At 43.8% G+C, this 15,583-nt stretch overlaps 1 protein-coding gene across 2 annotated transcripts in view; it reads right to left on the bottom strand.

The window, feature by feature from the left end:
• CUNH12orf66 (chromosome unknown C12orf66 homolog) overlaps positions 1-12,487 on the bottom strand; it is a 15,272-nt gene extending 2,785 nt beyond the window's left edge. Inside the window, exons 1-2 of one of the 2 annotated variants that reach the window (XM_031349728.1) lie at positions 11,942-12,487; positions 6,646-6,931 (exon numbers count right to left, since the gene is read on the bottom strand). In XM_031349728.1, coding sequence (XP_031205588.1) covers positions 6,646-6,931; positions 11,942-12,176 — 521 coding nt within the window. In that variant the 5' untranslated portion in view covers positions 12,177-12,487. The remainder of the gene's footprint in view (positions 1-6,645; positions 6,932-11,941) is intronic. The other variant, XM_031349729.1, reaches the window with a different exon arrangement.
• Between the last annotated feature and the right edge of the window lie 3,096 nt (positions 12,488-15,583).

Genomic DNA, 15,583 nt, shown 5'->3' with positions numbered 1-15,583 from the left:
TGGGGGTGGGGGCAGAAAGAGGTGGGGCCTAGCCAGGTTTATTTTTAGAACTCTAGTATATCTTGAGCATTTCATCTTATTCTCCTAGGAAAACAGCTTGAATTTTGTAGGTTTTCTTTTAATGAAAGTAACTAACTTCTATCCAAAATTAAGGAGAAATGACACTGACTCTAATTCTTCACTTACTCACTCTGAGAACTGTGTGCCTATCGTCAGAACAAGGGATCTCTTTTTAGGGTGTGCAACCAAAAAAACACTACTGAGATATCTGCTGTCCACAGATAAATTATTTTAGTGTTCACTGACCCATTTTACAGATGAATATAAACACTATAACCCCAAAGCTCAAGAGATAAAGGCATTGAATAACAGGATACAGCACTTACCAGACAATTAACAATCCCACTCCCAAATCCCCTTCATAGTTAACCATGGTTAAAAACAAAATGGTGGCCAAGGGGAGGCAGGGCACAGCTCAAGGGATGCATGTAATGAAGGCGCCATCTAGCAGGAGGAAGGGCACAAGCCAGGAAAGGGCAGTGGGGGAGGGTAAAGTAAAGTGACTTCTATGTAAGAAGATGCCACCATGAAAACCATTATTTTGTAATGAAATCTAAAAAGTTTTTTTAAAAATTGGTAGTTGACAATCTAAATTCATAAATTCATTTGCCACAAAAGAATATCTAACACTTTTTAAAAATCACTTTCCTCAAATCCGTAAGAAGGTATTTAAGACCTTGAGCAATCCGGTTCTTACTCAAACTGAGTCACTTTCCTTTTAGGTTTTTGTCCTCTGCCCCCCCTCCCCCACTCTGCAGCTCCTCTGAAATGATGAACCTACACCATCTCAGGAGCTGGAGAGATGGCTCAGAGGTTGAGTGCCCTAAGCACTCTGGTAGACCTGAGTTCAGTTCCCAGCATTCACATCAGCTGCCTCACAACCACCTGTAACTCCAGCTCCAGCAGTCTGATGCCTTCTTCTGGCCTCTATGGGCTACTGCACTCACAGGCACATACCTTGTCCCTACACATACACATATAATTAAAAATAAATAAATAAATAAAATATACTATTTCAAAGTCAAGATAGTACTACAATTTTATTTTCACTTGTCTTACAAAAAGTGTTTTAAAACTTTTTGACCTTGTGCTACAGTGATACTTTTTACTGACAGCAAGTACTTCACACATATGTAAATCTCACCCTTACTATATATACTGTATCTTGATATTGTTATAGTCACATTTCTTTTCAAGAAGTAAATTTATGAATTTAGACTGCCAACTGCCATCTCTATATACTGTTCTACTTCAAAATAATCCCAGAGTGGTGGCAAGAAGATGCGGGAGGACCTAAGTCTCTCAGCTGAGGAGATCGGGCAGGTGAGGCCCTTCCTCCCCAGTGTTGTTCTCTTACTGTTTGGCCTTCTCTGCAGAGTCACTGTCTTAGAGAAATCTGTGCTCCAAACTAGGGCAGGCCCCCAGCCCTAGCCACTCTTGGTTTTTTGTTTGTTCATTTTATTTATTTACTTATTTATTTAATTTTATGCATGTGAGTGCTTTGCCTGCATTTATGTGCACCACTTGCACACTGTGTGTCTGTGGAGGTCAGAAGATGGTGTCGGATCCCCTAGAACTGAAGTTAAGCTGTGCGGTATCATGTGGTTGCTGGGAACTGAACCCAGGTCCTCTGTGAGAGCAGTAAGTGCTCTTAACTACTGAGCTGTCTCTCTAGCTCCCTGGACGGCTTTCTTATGTAGCCAAGGCCCTCTTACTTACAAGGCATCCCATATCAGTTACAGCGATATACCACAGACATGCCCACATGCCAGCCGATCTGGACATCCCCCCAATTCACAACCCCTCAGATGATTCTGGCTGTGGCAAGCTGACAGCTGAAGCTAACAGTACAATACTGGCAAAAAACCCTACTGCAGATGCTCCTGGACTGTGACCTCATCAGCCCATCCTAACTTTAAAACATCACAAATGTGCTTCCTGCCCTTAGCCTACCAACCGTCATAGCTCAACTGCAGTGCACTAGTGTCTGGGTCTTGCCTCACAGCTACTAAGCTGGCTGACGGCTGAGGCTGCCCAATGTCAAGAGAGTACTGGACTGGATTTTGCTACACCTGGGAAACAATCAAATTCTAAAATTCCAAGCACAGTTTCTACTGAATGTTCATCACTTTTGCAGCATCAAAAAAAAAAAAAATCATTTTAAAAAAATCACAACTAGGAGCCATCTCTGATTTTCTTACTGCTTCTCATTGGAGATGGCCACTTACAGCCAATACTCTGCTTCAAAGAACATAATTCTTGAACAAACCTTCAGAAAGTCTGAATAAGTGCTTCATAATGTTACCTTAAAAATAACTAATGCTCAACACTTATTAGGATGCATGTGAATGAGGAAGCTATTTCTCAACCTCAAGAAAAGCTAAGCATTCCTAAGTCTGCCCAATACAGACATTAGCTTTATGACATCGTTTCCCAGCTTCCTCTCTTCTGGATCTCACAGCTCAACTTGTGTTCAGATCTGGTCAGTGGCAGAGATCCACAAACATGTACTAAGTCAAGGTTACCAGTAAGCGGGAAGTGTCTGAGACAGGGCACTGCCAACAACTTGTGGAGAACACTGCCTCTAAAGAAAAGAGGGAAGCATGGTGGGAGAAGAAAGAAATAGGGAGGACTGGCAGGCAGGCAAGTGGGGCCAGAGCAGGGGAGAGAGGAGAGAGATAGGAAGGACAGGCAAGCAGGCAAGCGGGGCCAGAGCAGAGGAAGATACAGAACAGACACTGTGTAATGAGACTCAAAACTTCAGAATGCTACTTCTCCACAGACCCATGCTGGGAAGCTCCTTCCAAAAATATACTGATCTAATTTATGAGAGAAATCAGAAATATACATTTAAAAATGCTGTTTTATCTTATGTCTATTTTACTACAATAAAAGAAATCTGCAACCTTTTCTCACTTAGTGCCACTAGTTTGCTAGTTCTTAGCTATCGACCCATGAGGATAGTCTAGTCTCCCTGCTCCACAGGGCCTATGTTCCAAGCTCCCTAAAGGACAATAATGAACCTTACATGCACAAGTTTTTCATATTCATAGCTAAGATAAAGTTTACCTTACAAAGTAGACATAGCAAGAGATTAACATCAAAGAATAAAATAGAACAATTATTGACAGTATATCACACTTTAAGTTAAGAGAGTGTGTCTCTCCATTCTGGGTGTAGGGCAGCTTATACAGTATGGACCTACTTAGACACATGCCCACTGGGTGGCACAATGTAGTTTTCTCACACCACTCACTCATTATTTTTTGTGTGTGTGTATATGTTTATGTGCAAATGTACACATGTGTGCACTGAATGTAGAGGCCAGAGCATAAGCTTGGGTATCATCTTGTAGGAATGTAGTCTTCCCTTTTTAGAGAAAGAGAGATAAAGTCTCTGATGGGCCTGGCTGCCAAGTAGAGCAAGCTGGCTGGCCATTAAGGCACAGAAATCTGCCTGTCCCACCTCTTCAGTATTGAGATCACAAGTGTATTAGCCATGCCCAGCTGCCTTTAAGATGTGGGTTCTGGAAATGGAACTCAGGTCCTCTGTAAGAACTTGACCAACTGAGTCCCAAGCCCAAGCATGCAATTTAAATCTTGTTAACTTCTTGAACGTGTTAAATTTCAGATAATAGACAACTGTGGGTATCAGAATGTACAGAAAGCAGGAGTACTGACCAATGAGGACTATTGTGCAAAGATGTGAGGTCTGCCCCTTAAAACCTTCCATAGTAGGCGGTGATGTTTATAACATACACAAAGTAGAACCTCACACATTTATTATGAGGGACACAAAGCAGCACAGAGGAAGAAACAGTATCTTCTGACTGAATGACCACACACGCCACAAAGAGGAAGGTACTGACTGGGTCATTATGCACAAGGAGTAGTTGGGAGCAGTTAAGGGGTGGGAACAACCCAGATGTGTAATGACGGGTGATTAAACTTTAAAAGGGAGTTCATATAGATGGGGGATTAGTCTTCAGCCTTAGAAAAGGAAGGAATGTCTACACATGCCTGAGCATCTGTGACCTTTGAGGGCATCATATCAGGCAAAATCACATCAGTATGCAAATTCCTCGAAAGAAACTAACAGATCTACTCTACGACCCAACCAAGTGTGGAAGACATTTGTAGGGCAGCCTGGGAAATGAGCACAAGGATTTACAAAGTATGTAATGGGAGAAAACTGTGAAATGTACTGAGTATGAACACTGTTAGGATTATGTGTGCTTCTTGGAACCAGAGAAGCTGCGTATTTAGGAAAGCAAAGTTAGGAGACTAGTATCTTATTTTCAGAGACAAAGTTTTACACAGAGAGAGAAAGCCAGCATGGCAAATGTTAACAAGATGTGAGGTTGGATGAAGGACATCTGTGTGTTCATGGCAGTCTGTTTACTTACTTGCTTGCTTGTTTTATGCATGTGTGTGTACCTGAGTGAGTTTATGTGCACCATGTGTATCCAAGAGCCCACAGAGGCCAAAAAGGGCAACAGGTCCTCTGGAACTGCAGTTACAGATGGATACGAGCCAACGTGTGGGTTCTAAGCCATCTCTCCAGTCCTTGCTTTTTTAACAGCCTTATGGTATTAATTCATGTTCATAAATGTACCATAAAACCCACACTTTAAGCAAATGACTCAGTGTTTTAGTACAGTCAAGGAACTGTCCAACCGACATGTCAGCTTTTCAGTAAATATGAGCTGCAATTGCTGGTCATACAGTAACGATGTCCATCATACTCTACTTGCAATTTTTCTTTTCTTTCCAAGATTTATTCTTAAGTATGGAGAGGGGCCTTCACATATATGAGTATGGGAACATGCAGAAGCCAGAGGTATCCCTTAGAGCTGGAGTTATAAGCTGTGGTTGTTTAAATGAAAATGGCCCCCATAGGCTCATAGGGCATTGCGTTATTTGATATGTGGCTTTGCTGAAGTGGGTGTGGCCTTTTTGAAAGCAGTGTGTCACTGCGAGAGAAGATGGACTTTAGGGTTTTGGGAGTCCAAGCTAGGCCCAGTGTCACTCTCTCTTCCTGCTGCCTGTCAAGACATAGAACTCTCAGCTACATCTCTCCAGCACCATGTCTGCCTGCAGACTGCCATACTCCCACCATGATGATAATGGACTGAACCTCTGAACTGTAAGCCAGCCCCAATTAAATGTTGTCCTTTATAAGAGTTGCCTTGGTCATGGTTTCTCCTCACAACAATAGACTACTGACTAAGACATAGGTGGTTGTGAACTACCCATTCTATAACCTGGTTCTAGAGTAATTAGCCTCAGATAAAGATAAGAACATGGCACTGGGTGCTGAGAACTGAACTAAGGTCCTTGGCAAGAGCACTATACACTTTTAACCGCTAAGCCATCTCTCTAGTCTCTGCAATTAGTTTCAGAGAGGTGGCTTAGCTGTTAAGAGCACTTGTTTCTCTACCAGAAGATCTAGGTTTGATACCCAGAGCTTATATAGTGGTTCCCAGCTGCCTGTAACTCCAGTTCTTCAGGTACCAGGCATGCATGTGGTTTACATACATGCAGGCAAAATATCCAAGTATGTGATATACTTCAAAGGAGATCTTTCTAATCCAAGTAGTACCTGCTGTGTTAGGCTCCGAGGAAGTTGAAATAAAACTCAGCTATTCACTCTGGTTAAGGTGTTTTTAAGTCCTACAACTCTTTAGGGATCGTTTCCAGGATTAGGCAATGTGCAGCACATCACAAAGAGCTTTGTCTCTTTGTAAGGACTAAGTTTTTTTCAAATAATAGCAATTTTCCAGTTGAGAAACACCTTTTAAGTTAAAACTGGCCTCTTAATAGTTTTTTTTGTATCCCAAAGCACTTAAGTTTGTCCTTCTGAATTACACACATACGCCTTCACTAAAAGTTGAAAACAATAAAAGACAGAAGAATTTCTGACACATATTCACAACCAACGAGAGTAACAGAGGTAACTCCCATGCCATCTCTCTGAAGAGAGCATTTATTAGACTACTGGCTAGTTGGTCACATTGCTCTCTATGCAACTGTATGTGTGCACTCAGGCACATGTGCCTCAGCACAGAGGCCAGGGGATGACGTCAGGTGCACCGTTTTCTCTTCTCTTCTCTCTCTCTCTCTCTCTCTCTCTCTCTCTCTCTCTTTCTCTCTCTCTCTCTCTCTCTCTCTCTCTCTCTCTCTCTCTCTTTCTGCCCTGTTTCATGGACATAGGATCTCTTGCTGAACATCAACAATCTTCCTGTCTACAACACCTTTATTTAGTTCTGGTATTACAGACACATAAGTGGCACCCAGCCTACATGTCTACAAAGTCAGGGCTTCCTGCTTACAGAGCGGGCCCTCTGACCCACTGAGCCATCTCCACAGGCCCTATGCAACTGTTCTATTGTGTGAGTTCTCTTTCTCCTGATGACTTATAAAAGCATCCATCCAGCACCATAAACTAAGCCCCAAAGTGCTGACTGTATGCCTGTTCTTTAATGAGCACATACAAAATGGAGTACAGGGATTCCAGAGAGACCTTCCCAAGAGTGAGGGGAAACCAGAGCCTGTGTGGGGCTGTCACGCTCTCCTAAACACTCACCTGGAGCTGTACTTCTTGAGGATGGTATCCAAGGTGCTGACCAGCTCTTCGGTGTTGATGAACTTCTGTGTGCTGAGGGCATACATCTTCTCGTAGAAGTCTGCGATCTCCATCCGAGCCTGAACAAAGAAACAGAGCTGCTCTGACAGGTGGGGGAGAAGCTCCTCCACGTGAGGAGCCGTTCCACCCGGGGCACCACGGCCGGCCACCACCTTTTTCAGTTCATTATGCAGAGAAGTATAGATGGTTCGGATGGAGTCCTTCCTGCTGAAGAATGACTGGCCCCCTGAGAAGCAAATGGCATAAGCAGATGACAGGTAAGGAAAAGAAACCAAAAGGACCTGGCACCTCCCAACACCCACTTGAAAAAATCTAGAGCCTGTGGAGCCTGTAGAGCTTGTGTCCACCATGTTCTCTGAGGAACAAGTCAAGATGAGCCTGGCTACGGAGTCATCAGTGTGGGGGTAGACCTGGGATTGCCTTACTCACATATCATTTCCCCAACTCCACATTCAAAGTTACTTTAGAACATCATTACCCTAGCACATAACTGCTGCAGGATACTTGATCACACTGTGAACCCCAAGGCCCTAACCCTTAGGCCTTAGCATACACTTTTAATTCCTCTGACTAGAACACAGAACACGCCCTCAGTACACACCTTTAATCCCAAACAGTGAAGGTCAAGTTAGTTTGTGAAAGGAAGCAACCATGTTTGAAAGTGGTGTCTGATTGAGTGGCAGACAAAGTGATGAATCAGAGAAACATTGGACCAAACAGGATATGCTCAGCTCTCACAAAAAGAGAGAGGAAAGGGGAATTTCAAAGGAGCAAGGCAGAGAAAGATAAAAAAAGGAAAGGAAGCAGTTTTACCAAGAATTTTACAAAGCAGTGCAGAGAAAAAAGGTAGGAAGCAGCTTTACTTGGACAGTTGTACAGAGACATGTTGCAGAGAAAGAACAAGCTAGACACAGGTGAAAACAGAATGAGCCAGAGAATGAGAAAGAGCCAGAACAGATTGCCAGAGTTAGTATGAGACCAAGCAGAGCAAAAAGTCAGAGGCTGAGAGAGAAGCCAGATTGGATTAGTCACCTTGAGGAGGAGTTTTGACCTAGAACAGCTTTGTTGACCAGTCAGCCAGAGTTCAGAACGAGCTAGAAACTGTGAGCTTATTCAGTAGTAAGTCTCAGAGGTTGAAACATTCTAGGCCTAGATTAGATTGTACAAAGGCCAGAAGCTTCCAGGACTAGGCCTAGGTTAGCAGACAGACACAGTAAATAAGTCTCAAAGAGGACAATTACAACAGGTGAATGAAAGTTACTTTTACATATAACATAAAACCTTTAAGAAAAAAAAAAACAAACAATGCTCCTTTTTTACAGATATACTTTTAAAACAGAGAACCCACGGATTATAAAACACTTCCTGTAGGATTGGTAGCCCAGAGCACTTTGTCTCTTCTTCAGAGATCCATCACCTTTGAATTTTATCTTTTAGGCCGTGCCAGGAAATGAGGATGCACATTCACACATCCTTTTATGAAGCACACACTGGGGTCTTGGGGGAGAGGGGTGTACCGTGCTCTTGACAGGGCAGACAATACAAGCATACCACATTGTGAATTACTAAGACCAAGAACAGATTATAAATAACTGTTGCTCCAACAGAAACAAACAAACAAACAAACAATAACAACAACAACAAAAAACCTTCAAAAGAATCAGAGCAACTACATCCTTGATGACAGTCACGAAGACTCAATGGTAGGAGCGTCATAACTTACTCTCGAAGTTGTGCATGACTAACTATATCTCTAACCACAGAGTCAGCTTCATGGATATTTTCTTAAGCTTGGATCTTCCATCAAAGAGCCAGATGCAAGACTTTAGCACAACAACAAGAAACAGGAGTGCTTACAACAGTGACTTCTACAAGTGTACAAAAACCTCAGAGATTTTCTGTTAAGCTCAGAATGCCTCAGCGAAAGGATGGATGGATGACATTGTTTACTTGCTTCCACTGTTAAAAAGGGGTGCGCCAGGGCAGAAACTTTGTGTTGGAAAAGTAATGCCTGCCCTCATCAGATCACAAGGGAACAGAAATACAACATAAATTCAAATGATACCTTTAAAGGTAATCAATCGACACCAATCACCAATAGGTGAAACTAATACGTGGAAGAGAGATCACCAAAATGCCTTACTTTTAACAGTCTCTTTTCTCAAAGACAATCCTATCTCAACTACTATGCCTTCTAGTATCCAATGATAACGAGGACAGTGCCCAGCCTTTTAGTACCCAATGGGGACAGTGCCCAGCCTCTAGTACCCAATGAGGACAGTGCCTTGCCTCCTAGTACCCAATGAGAATCCATCTTCCTTTAGGTCTTCCTTCATGCTGGGAATTAATCAGAAACACCCAACTTATTTTCTTTCCTAGTATTTTCAATTTACAAATTCTGATGTTTTAGGTTTAGGTTTTAGAATGTTCTAGTTATCAGTGACTGTTATTTCTCCAAGGTTTCCACCTTTACCTCATAACATTTCAAGCATAAAGAACATGTTAAACATCGTGAGCATTTTACTCTATGACTTCTTTGTAATAACTTTTAAACATCCATTCTTAAGTCACCTCCAAGCGTGCCAAGTGTGAGGAAGTGCTCCAGTAATGAATCAAAGGGCAGACGGGTGTGACCTTCTCAGATCCCCTCTGCTGCCCACGAAGCACACTTAACCACTCTTTCCCCAAACTAGTGTTTTTCTGCCCTCAAAGCACAGAGAAGGCGCCAAGATGAAAGTCGCACCCAGTTTTTCAGGAATAGAATCAGGACATTGATAGAGGGTTCCTGTCAGGTCTGTCCTTTGTTTAAAAGCCCATGCTTGCATATTTAATCAGGACCAGCTGCTAGAGCTTCAGATAGAGGTCAAAGACTTTTTTCTTCTTTTGAGACAAGGTCTCACTTTGTAACCCAGGTTGACCTTTAACTCCCCATCCTCCTGCTCCAGCCTCAGGAGTTTTGGAGACTACAAGCACGTTGTACCACCACAACAGTTTAGACTCACTTGAAATGTGCTAAGCCAGTAGGTCTTAAGTGTTCTCACCCCAGAAAGAGTGAGGTGGTGGGAATCATTAACTCCCTTCTTGTGGTGGTCATTTCATAATGCATAGTAAAAGATCAGGTTGGGTATCCCAAGTATATACAATTTTCATTTGTCAATTATACTTTCAAAAAATTGTAAAAACTTCTCAGACCATGTTTCCTTTTGTTTTGTCTTTTGAGACAGGGTCTCACAGCGCAACCCCAGCTGGTTTGGAACTTACTATGTAGACCAGACTGGCCTCAAACTCACACCTGTCTCTGGCTCCTGAGTGGGCAGACTGAAGGTATGTGCCACCATGCCCAAGCATTGCTTCAAAAGATTTAAAAAATATGTATAATTGTTTCATTTTGCTTCACAAAGAAACCTGTATGAATTCCAAAAAAGCATGGTACTGCTTTAAATAACAATTTTTTCCATTCTCTTATAATCACAATATCATGCATGCACCACTACTCAAATATAAAACCCATACTATTACCTGAGCACTTAAGTTATGAAGGACTTAAACATGTCATTTTTAGAACACTTACTCAGAAGGGAGATCATCCCTGGAGTCCCCAGTCATGTTTCACAGTATGAACTGAGAGATATACTCTCCTACAAGACAGCTGAGGTTCAAGCAGAACTCGGCACTTTATACAATAAGGGCCACTTCACAGAAACCAAGTCGGAGACAGTAAAGGACTTCTACAGGCTCGTAGAGTTGGTGGCCAGTTGTTTTTACACAAAATCCTGGTGCATACAATTCAAACTTAGTGCAGATTTATTTATTTATTTATTGGAATCCACATATAGACTTTAGGAAACACAATTGCTCTTTCTCATTCTCTCTACTTGATATATATATATATATATATATATATATATGGAGGATAATCCTATGGATGAGCTCAAACAACAAAAAAGATAAGAATCATGGCGCTTGGGTCAATCATCATTTTTATAGGCAGGAAGTCTAAAACATCTCAAACTCCCAGAATATTGTCCACCTTCAACATTATTGCTAGAATATAGCCTATTTTCACAAATATGATATATATCAAATGCATACATGAATAGGCATCATGTAAATAATATTTGTACATGCTTTGAATAAAGGATATATATACTCAGTCTGATTATTCAAGGCAGGTGTTCAGATTTGAGATCCACCACATCCCATAAATGCATACCCAATTCACTACACTGTAGGAAACAGGATTGTAACACTGTAATAGCAATTGCACATTTGTGCACATTAACACTATAGAGAGAAAAATATACAGAGTGAAATCTCTGACCACTTCTTAACCAATAACTAAGTAACAATGTTTTGAAAAGCTACAGATGTTATAATCTCAGAAAGCCCTTTCCCTGGAGTGTTTACCAAACTGTTCAGTATTCAGTAAGCTATCTGGCAATAGAAGGGGATCAACTCTATATGTACTTTACACTCACTTTCTTTGATGCCAGAGATGTGTAGCCTTCATTCATGAAAGGCCCTCAAACTTTTAATAACCAAAGTATTACACCTGCCTATTCCAATTCTTTGGTAGTCAGCTATCATTTGCCATTATTATTAAAAGTGATACTTTGAATGCATAGGCCTTGGCTTTTGTGAAGCCGACTGCTTCTTGTAGTGATAATCAGTTAAAAAGAGTTCCTGCGTCTTATTTTGAGGGTTAAAATTTACATGAGGACTAACAGTGCTTACTATCCTGTCCCTTAACTCTCCAGTTAAGGTTTTACATAGTTCTTGCTTTTCCTGACCAGGATCCACTCATTCCTTCATTCACTTAATATGCACTGAAGGACTGAAGAGGGGATAGGACTCCCTGTGTATAACAGGCTACACAAAATAGCACTTATTAACACACCCAGGTTCCATCGCCTGGTTTTGCTCCTCAGGCCGCAGTGAGGTCTAACTAGTGAGTTCGAACGGGGACACAGAACTAACTTGTCATTTATGAAACCAACCCATGCACGGTGCAAAACCGTAAACCCACGGGGTTTGGAGCATGCCCAGCAGTCCACCTAGACAGCAATGGCACAGTCTGGTGGGCGTGGCTTACGACAGACTAGGGAAGGAGGGGGACCGGTGGGAGGAGACCTGGGCAGAGTGGAGCCCGCCGCTGGGAGTGACGGGGCACCCAAGCCAGACTTGGGGGCGCATCCCCTTTCCTTCCTCCTCAGGGGCAGGGGCGGGGCGGAGGTACCTAGTTTCTGCCCCAGGTAGGTGAGGCTGTGATAGACCTTCTCGGCCGCGGCCAGGTGCGCCAAGGCCGCCAGCAGCGACAGCCAGCTGCCCCCCGCGCTCTTGTTGACCTCTCGTTCCTTCTCCACATTGTCCTTGGCCTTGTCGTAGGAGAAGATACCCAGGTGAGAGAAGAACGTCTCCAGCACCGCCTGTTCCACCGGCACCGGGGCGGCTAGCGGGATAGACTCCCCCATGCGATCTCCGCGCCAGCTCCACGCACGTGGCTCCGCTCGCACTTCCGGGTTCCGAGGGGACGCGCGTGCGCAGCTGCGTGCGTGCGCGTGCCCGCGGCGAGGCGGGCGAGCCGGCTGGCGGCGGGATGCTTCAGGGGTTCGCAGGCGTGGCGAAGGTGGAGGGCAGAGGTGGCTCCCGAGCCTCGGGATCCAGAGACCTGCCGCGGAGCCTCAAGCTGGCCACCTCCAGGCCTCGTGACGTCTCCTGCCCTCCCGAGGCCCCCGGCGGCCAGCGCCTCGGCGCGGATGACGTCACACGGGCTTGACGTCAGCTCCTGCGTGGCCGTCGGAGCCCGAGGCCTTATCAGCCCTTACACCACCAGCGGAGGTTGCTGATTGTTTCCTAGCTGTGCAGAAGCTTTTTCAAAACCTGTTTCCTTATTTTGCTGTGGTTGCCTATATTTTTGATGTCTTCACTGAAAATCATTGGCTTTGTCAGTGACTGACTGTCACTGAGTCACGTCTAAGCCCGACCGTCAGGGACCTTACCCCTCTGCTTTCACAACTTTCAGTTTCACAAGTACGTCTCTAACCCATTTCAAGTTAATGTTTAACATGATGTTAGAGAAAGCTATGGTTTACATTTGGATATTTAGTTTTTCCAGTGCCATTTCCTGAAGAAACCATTGTTTCCCCTCTAGTTTATGTTCTTCTTTTGTTTTTTGTTAGCTTTTCTTCTAGGCTCCGCCCCACAGTTACCTGGCAACAACTCGGTGTACCTGACGACTCAGTATAGAAGAGGCTGCTTGCCCTCTCCATACTTTCTTACCCTCTTACTCTCTCTGTCCATTCTCTCCCCATTCCCCTCCCCCCTCTCTCCACGTGTTCATGTCCAGCCTCTACTCCTCCCTCCCCCCCACCAACTCCCCTCACCATGCCCTATAAACTCTATTCTATACTATACCCACCCATCATGTGGGTGGTACCTCAGGGGGAAGGGATGTCTCTGCATGGGCCCGCAGATGCACCCCTTTCTTCCCCCTCCCTCCCCGCCTCCCCCTCCCCACCACCATACCACACCTCCACCAAACATATCCCTGGCTTCCTTTTCTTTTTTATAAAACACAATAGTTTTGGTTTGGGTTATTTATTTGTTTGTTTTGTTTGTTTGCTTGTTTGGGTTGGGTTGGGTTTTGAGACCAGGTTTCTCTGTGTATTCCTGGCTATTCTGGAACTCGTTCTGTAGACCAGGCTGGCCTCAAACTCAAAGATTCAACTGCCTCTGCCTCCTGAGTGCTGAAATTAAAGGTGTGAGCCACTGCCACCTGGTTGCATGTTAATGTTCTTATGAAAGACTGAGACTTAGGCATTAGTGGAGAACTTGCTCCTATTCTTTCCAGTGGGTGACGGCCAATGCCAAGATTCCCAACTGGTGAACAGAATGAGTGTCTCAGGAATGCCGAGCCAAGAGTCTACATATGTATCTCATCTCTTCGCTCCATTGCAGACAGAGAGCAGAAAGAGCCAGAGAATCGGAGGGATTGCTGCAAAACTGTCCTCGGAGCATGGCATGGCCGTTCCACCCATGAACTCACAGCAGTTCTGGTCATCTGCCTGAGACCTTCACTAGATCAAGCTAGTCCACATTCCAACATGGACAGAGAGAGGCTCACGAGGAGCTCCCGTCAGTCAGTCACTGCTGGGAAAGGGAAAGTCAGTTTTCCTCAGCAAGTGACCTATGATACATTCTTATGCTCCAGGGGATGGGCCTACACTATGTCTGGGGGTGATTAAAATAAATAAATGAAAAGGACAGGAAGTTAGGAGGGGTTGTGGAGGGCAGGGTTCAGGAGGAGTTGGAAGGAGGAATAGGCACTGATACCGTCAAAATACACTACAAACATGTGAAATTACCAAAGGATGAATTGTTTTTAAGATTAATGACCAGGCAGGGCTGGAGAGATGGCTCAGTGGTTAAAAGCACCGATTACTCTCCCAGAGGTCCTAAGTTCAATTCCCAGCAACCACATGGTGGCTCACAACCATTTGTAATTGGGTCTGGTATGTCTGAAGACAGCTACAGCATACTCATATACATTAAATAAATAAATAAATAAATCTTTTTTTTAAAAAAAGATTAATGACTAGGCATTCAGAGGATGCTTCTGGGCTCTCTGTTATGTTCTCTTGGTCTGTGTCTGCTTTCATGGCAGTTCCATACAAACAGCAGGCTATGTTTGTATAGCATTGTAACATAGGTTGAAATAAAAATATGGCTCCATCTTTGTTCTTTTAAAATTTATTTGTTTATGAGTGTGTCTCTGTGTGTATGTGTGTGCACTCACACTCATTATTCTTTGAGTGTATCACAGGCAGAAGCAGTGAGTATCCTCACACCCTTGGCCTGCCTCTTCATCCCGACCTGAGAGCTGATCCTGAGTTGTCCAATAGGGGGGTCCCAGGCTGAAGACAACTCTGTCCTCTCTTCCTTGGTCCATGTTATTCATTTTGTAGGCCATGGATCAAATCACTTCCCTTTCTTGCTTTTGTGTTAGAAGACTGGCTGTGTTTAACTTACCATGTCCCTTATCTCTACCACCTATGGAGAACCTCAGAGTGTACAGAGACAGTCTCAAAAAATACATACACCGCAGACTGAATCACTTGGGGATGGCAATTCTCCTTGTTTTGTGAGAAGGTTATAAGAAAATATGTAGCCGGGTGGTGGTGGCACATGCCTTTAATCCCAGCACTTGGGAGGCAGAGGCAGGGGGATTTCTGAATTCGAGGCCAGCCTGGTCTACAGAGTGAGTTCCAGGACAGCCAGGGCTACACAGAGAAACCCTGTCTCGGAAAAAAAAAAAGAAAGAAAGGAAGGAAGAAAATATGTAGACTTAATGACATGACAAGTTAATGACATATTGGACATGAAAGTTGTAAGGCAAGACATTACCTTTATTGATTGCACATTTGGCCTATAAGCCAAATATTCTAGTAGCAGAAATAAATGTTGAATATCTAGTGTTGCATATAAAACAACTTCCAAATATCTACTTCTTCATTTAAGATAGACCTCAAAGAAAATACAAACTATTTAGTGTCTCTCAAAATTCTAATGAACCTGGGAAATGAAAAATGGCTCCATTGGGCAACTGTGACTCAGCCTATCACACCCTTCAGTGTGGCATCCACGAGAGCACAAGTCAACTGAGAACCCACTGGAGACACAGACTCTCCTTCCAAGGTGACTCTGCCACAAGCCGGTGAGTTAGCAGACGGGTGCCACACAGGCCTCTCTCAGGCTGCTTGAATCCCTTCACAGTGTGGCAGCTGGCTCACGATGGAGCTAGTGATTAATTAATACACTAGACAAGGCATGAGCCACAGTGCTTCCGATCACTTGTGCTTGGAGTTCATCTCTTTTTCAT

The sequence above is a fragment of the Mastomys coucha genome, unplaced genomic scaffold (genome assembly GCF_008632895.1).
Source record: "Mastomys coucha isolate ucsf_1 unplaced genomic scaffold, UCSF_Mcou_1 pScaffold4, whole genome shotgun sequence".
In the NCBI taxonomy this organism is placed as follows: domain Eukaryota; kingdom Metazoa; phylum Chordata; class Mammalia; order Rodentia; family Muridae; genus Mastomys; species Mastomys coucha.
The sequence above is the reverse complement of the archived record's forward strand: the minus strand, read 5'-3'. Positions and strand labels throughout refer to the sequence as shown.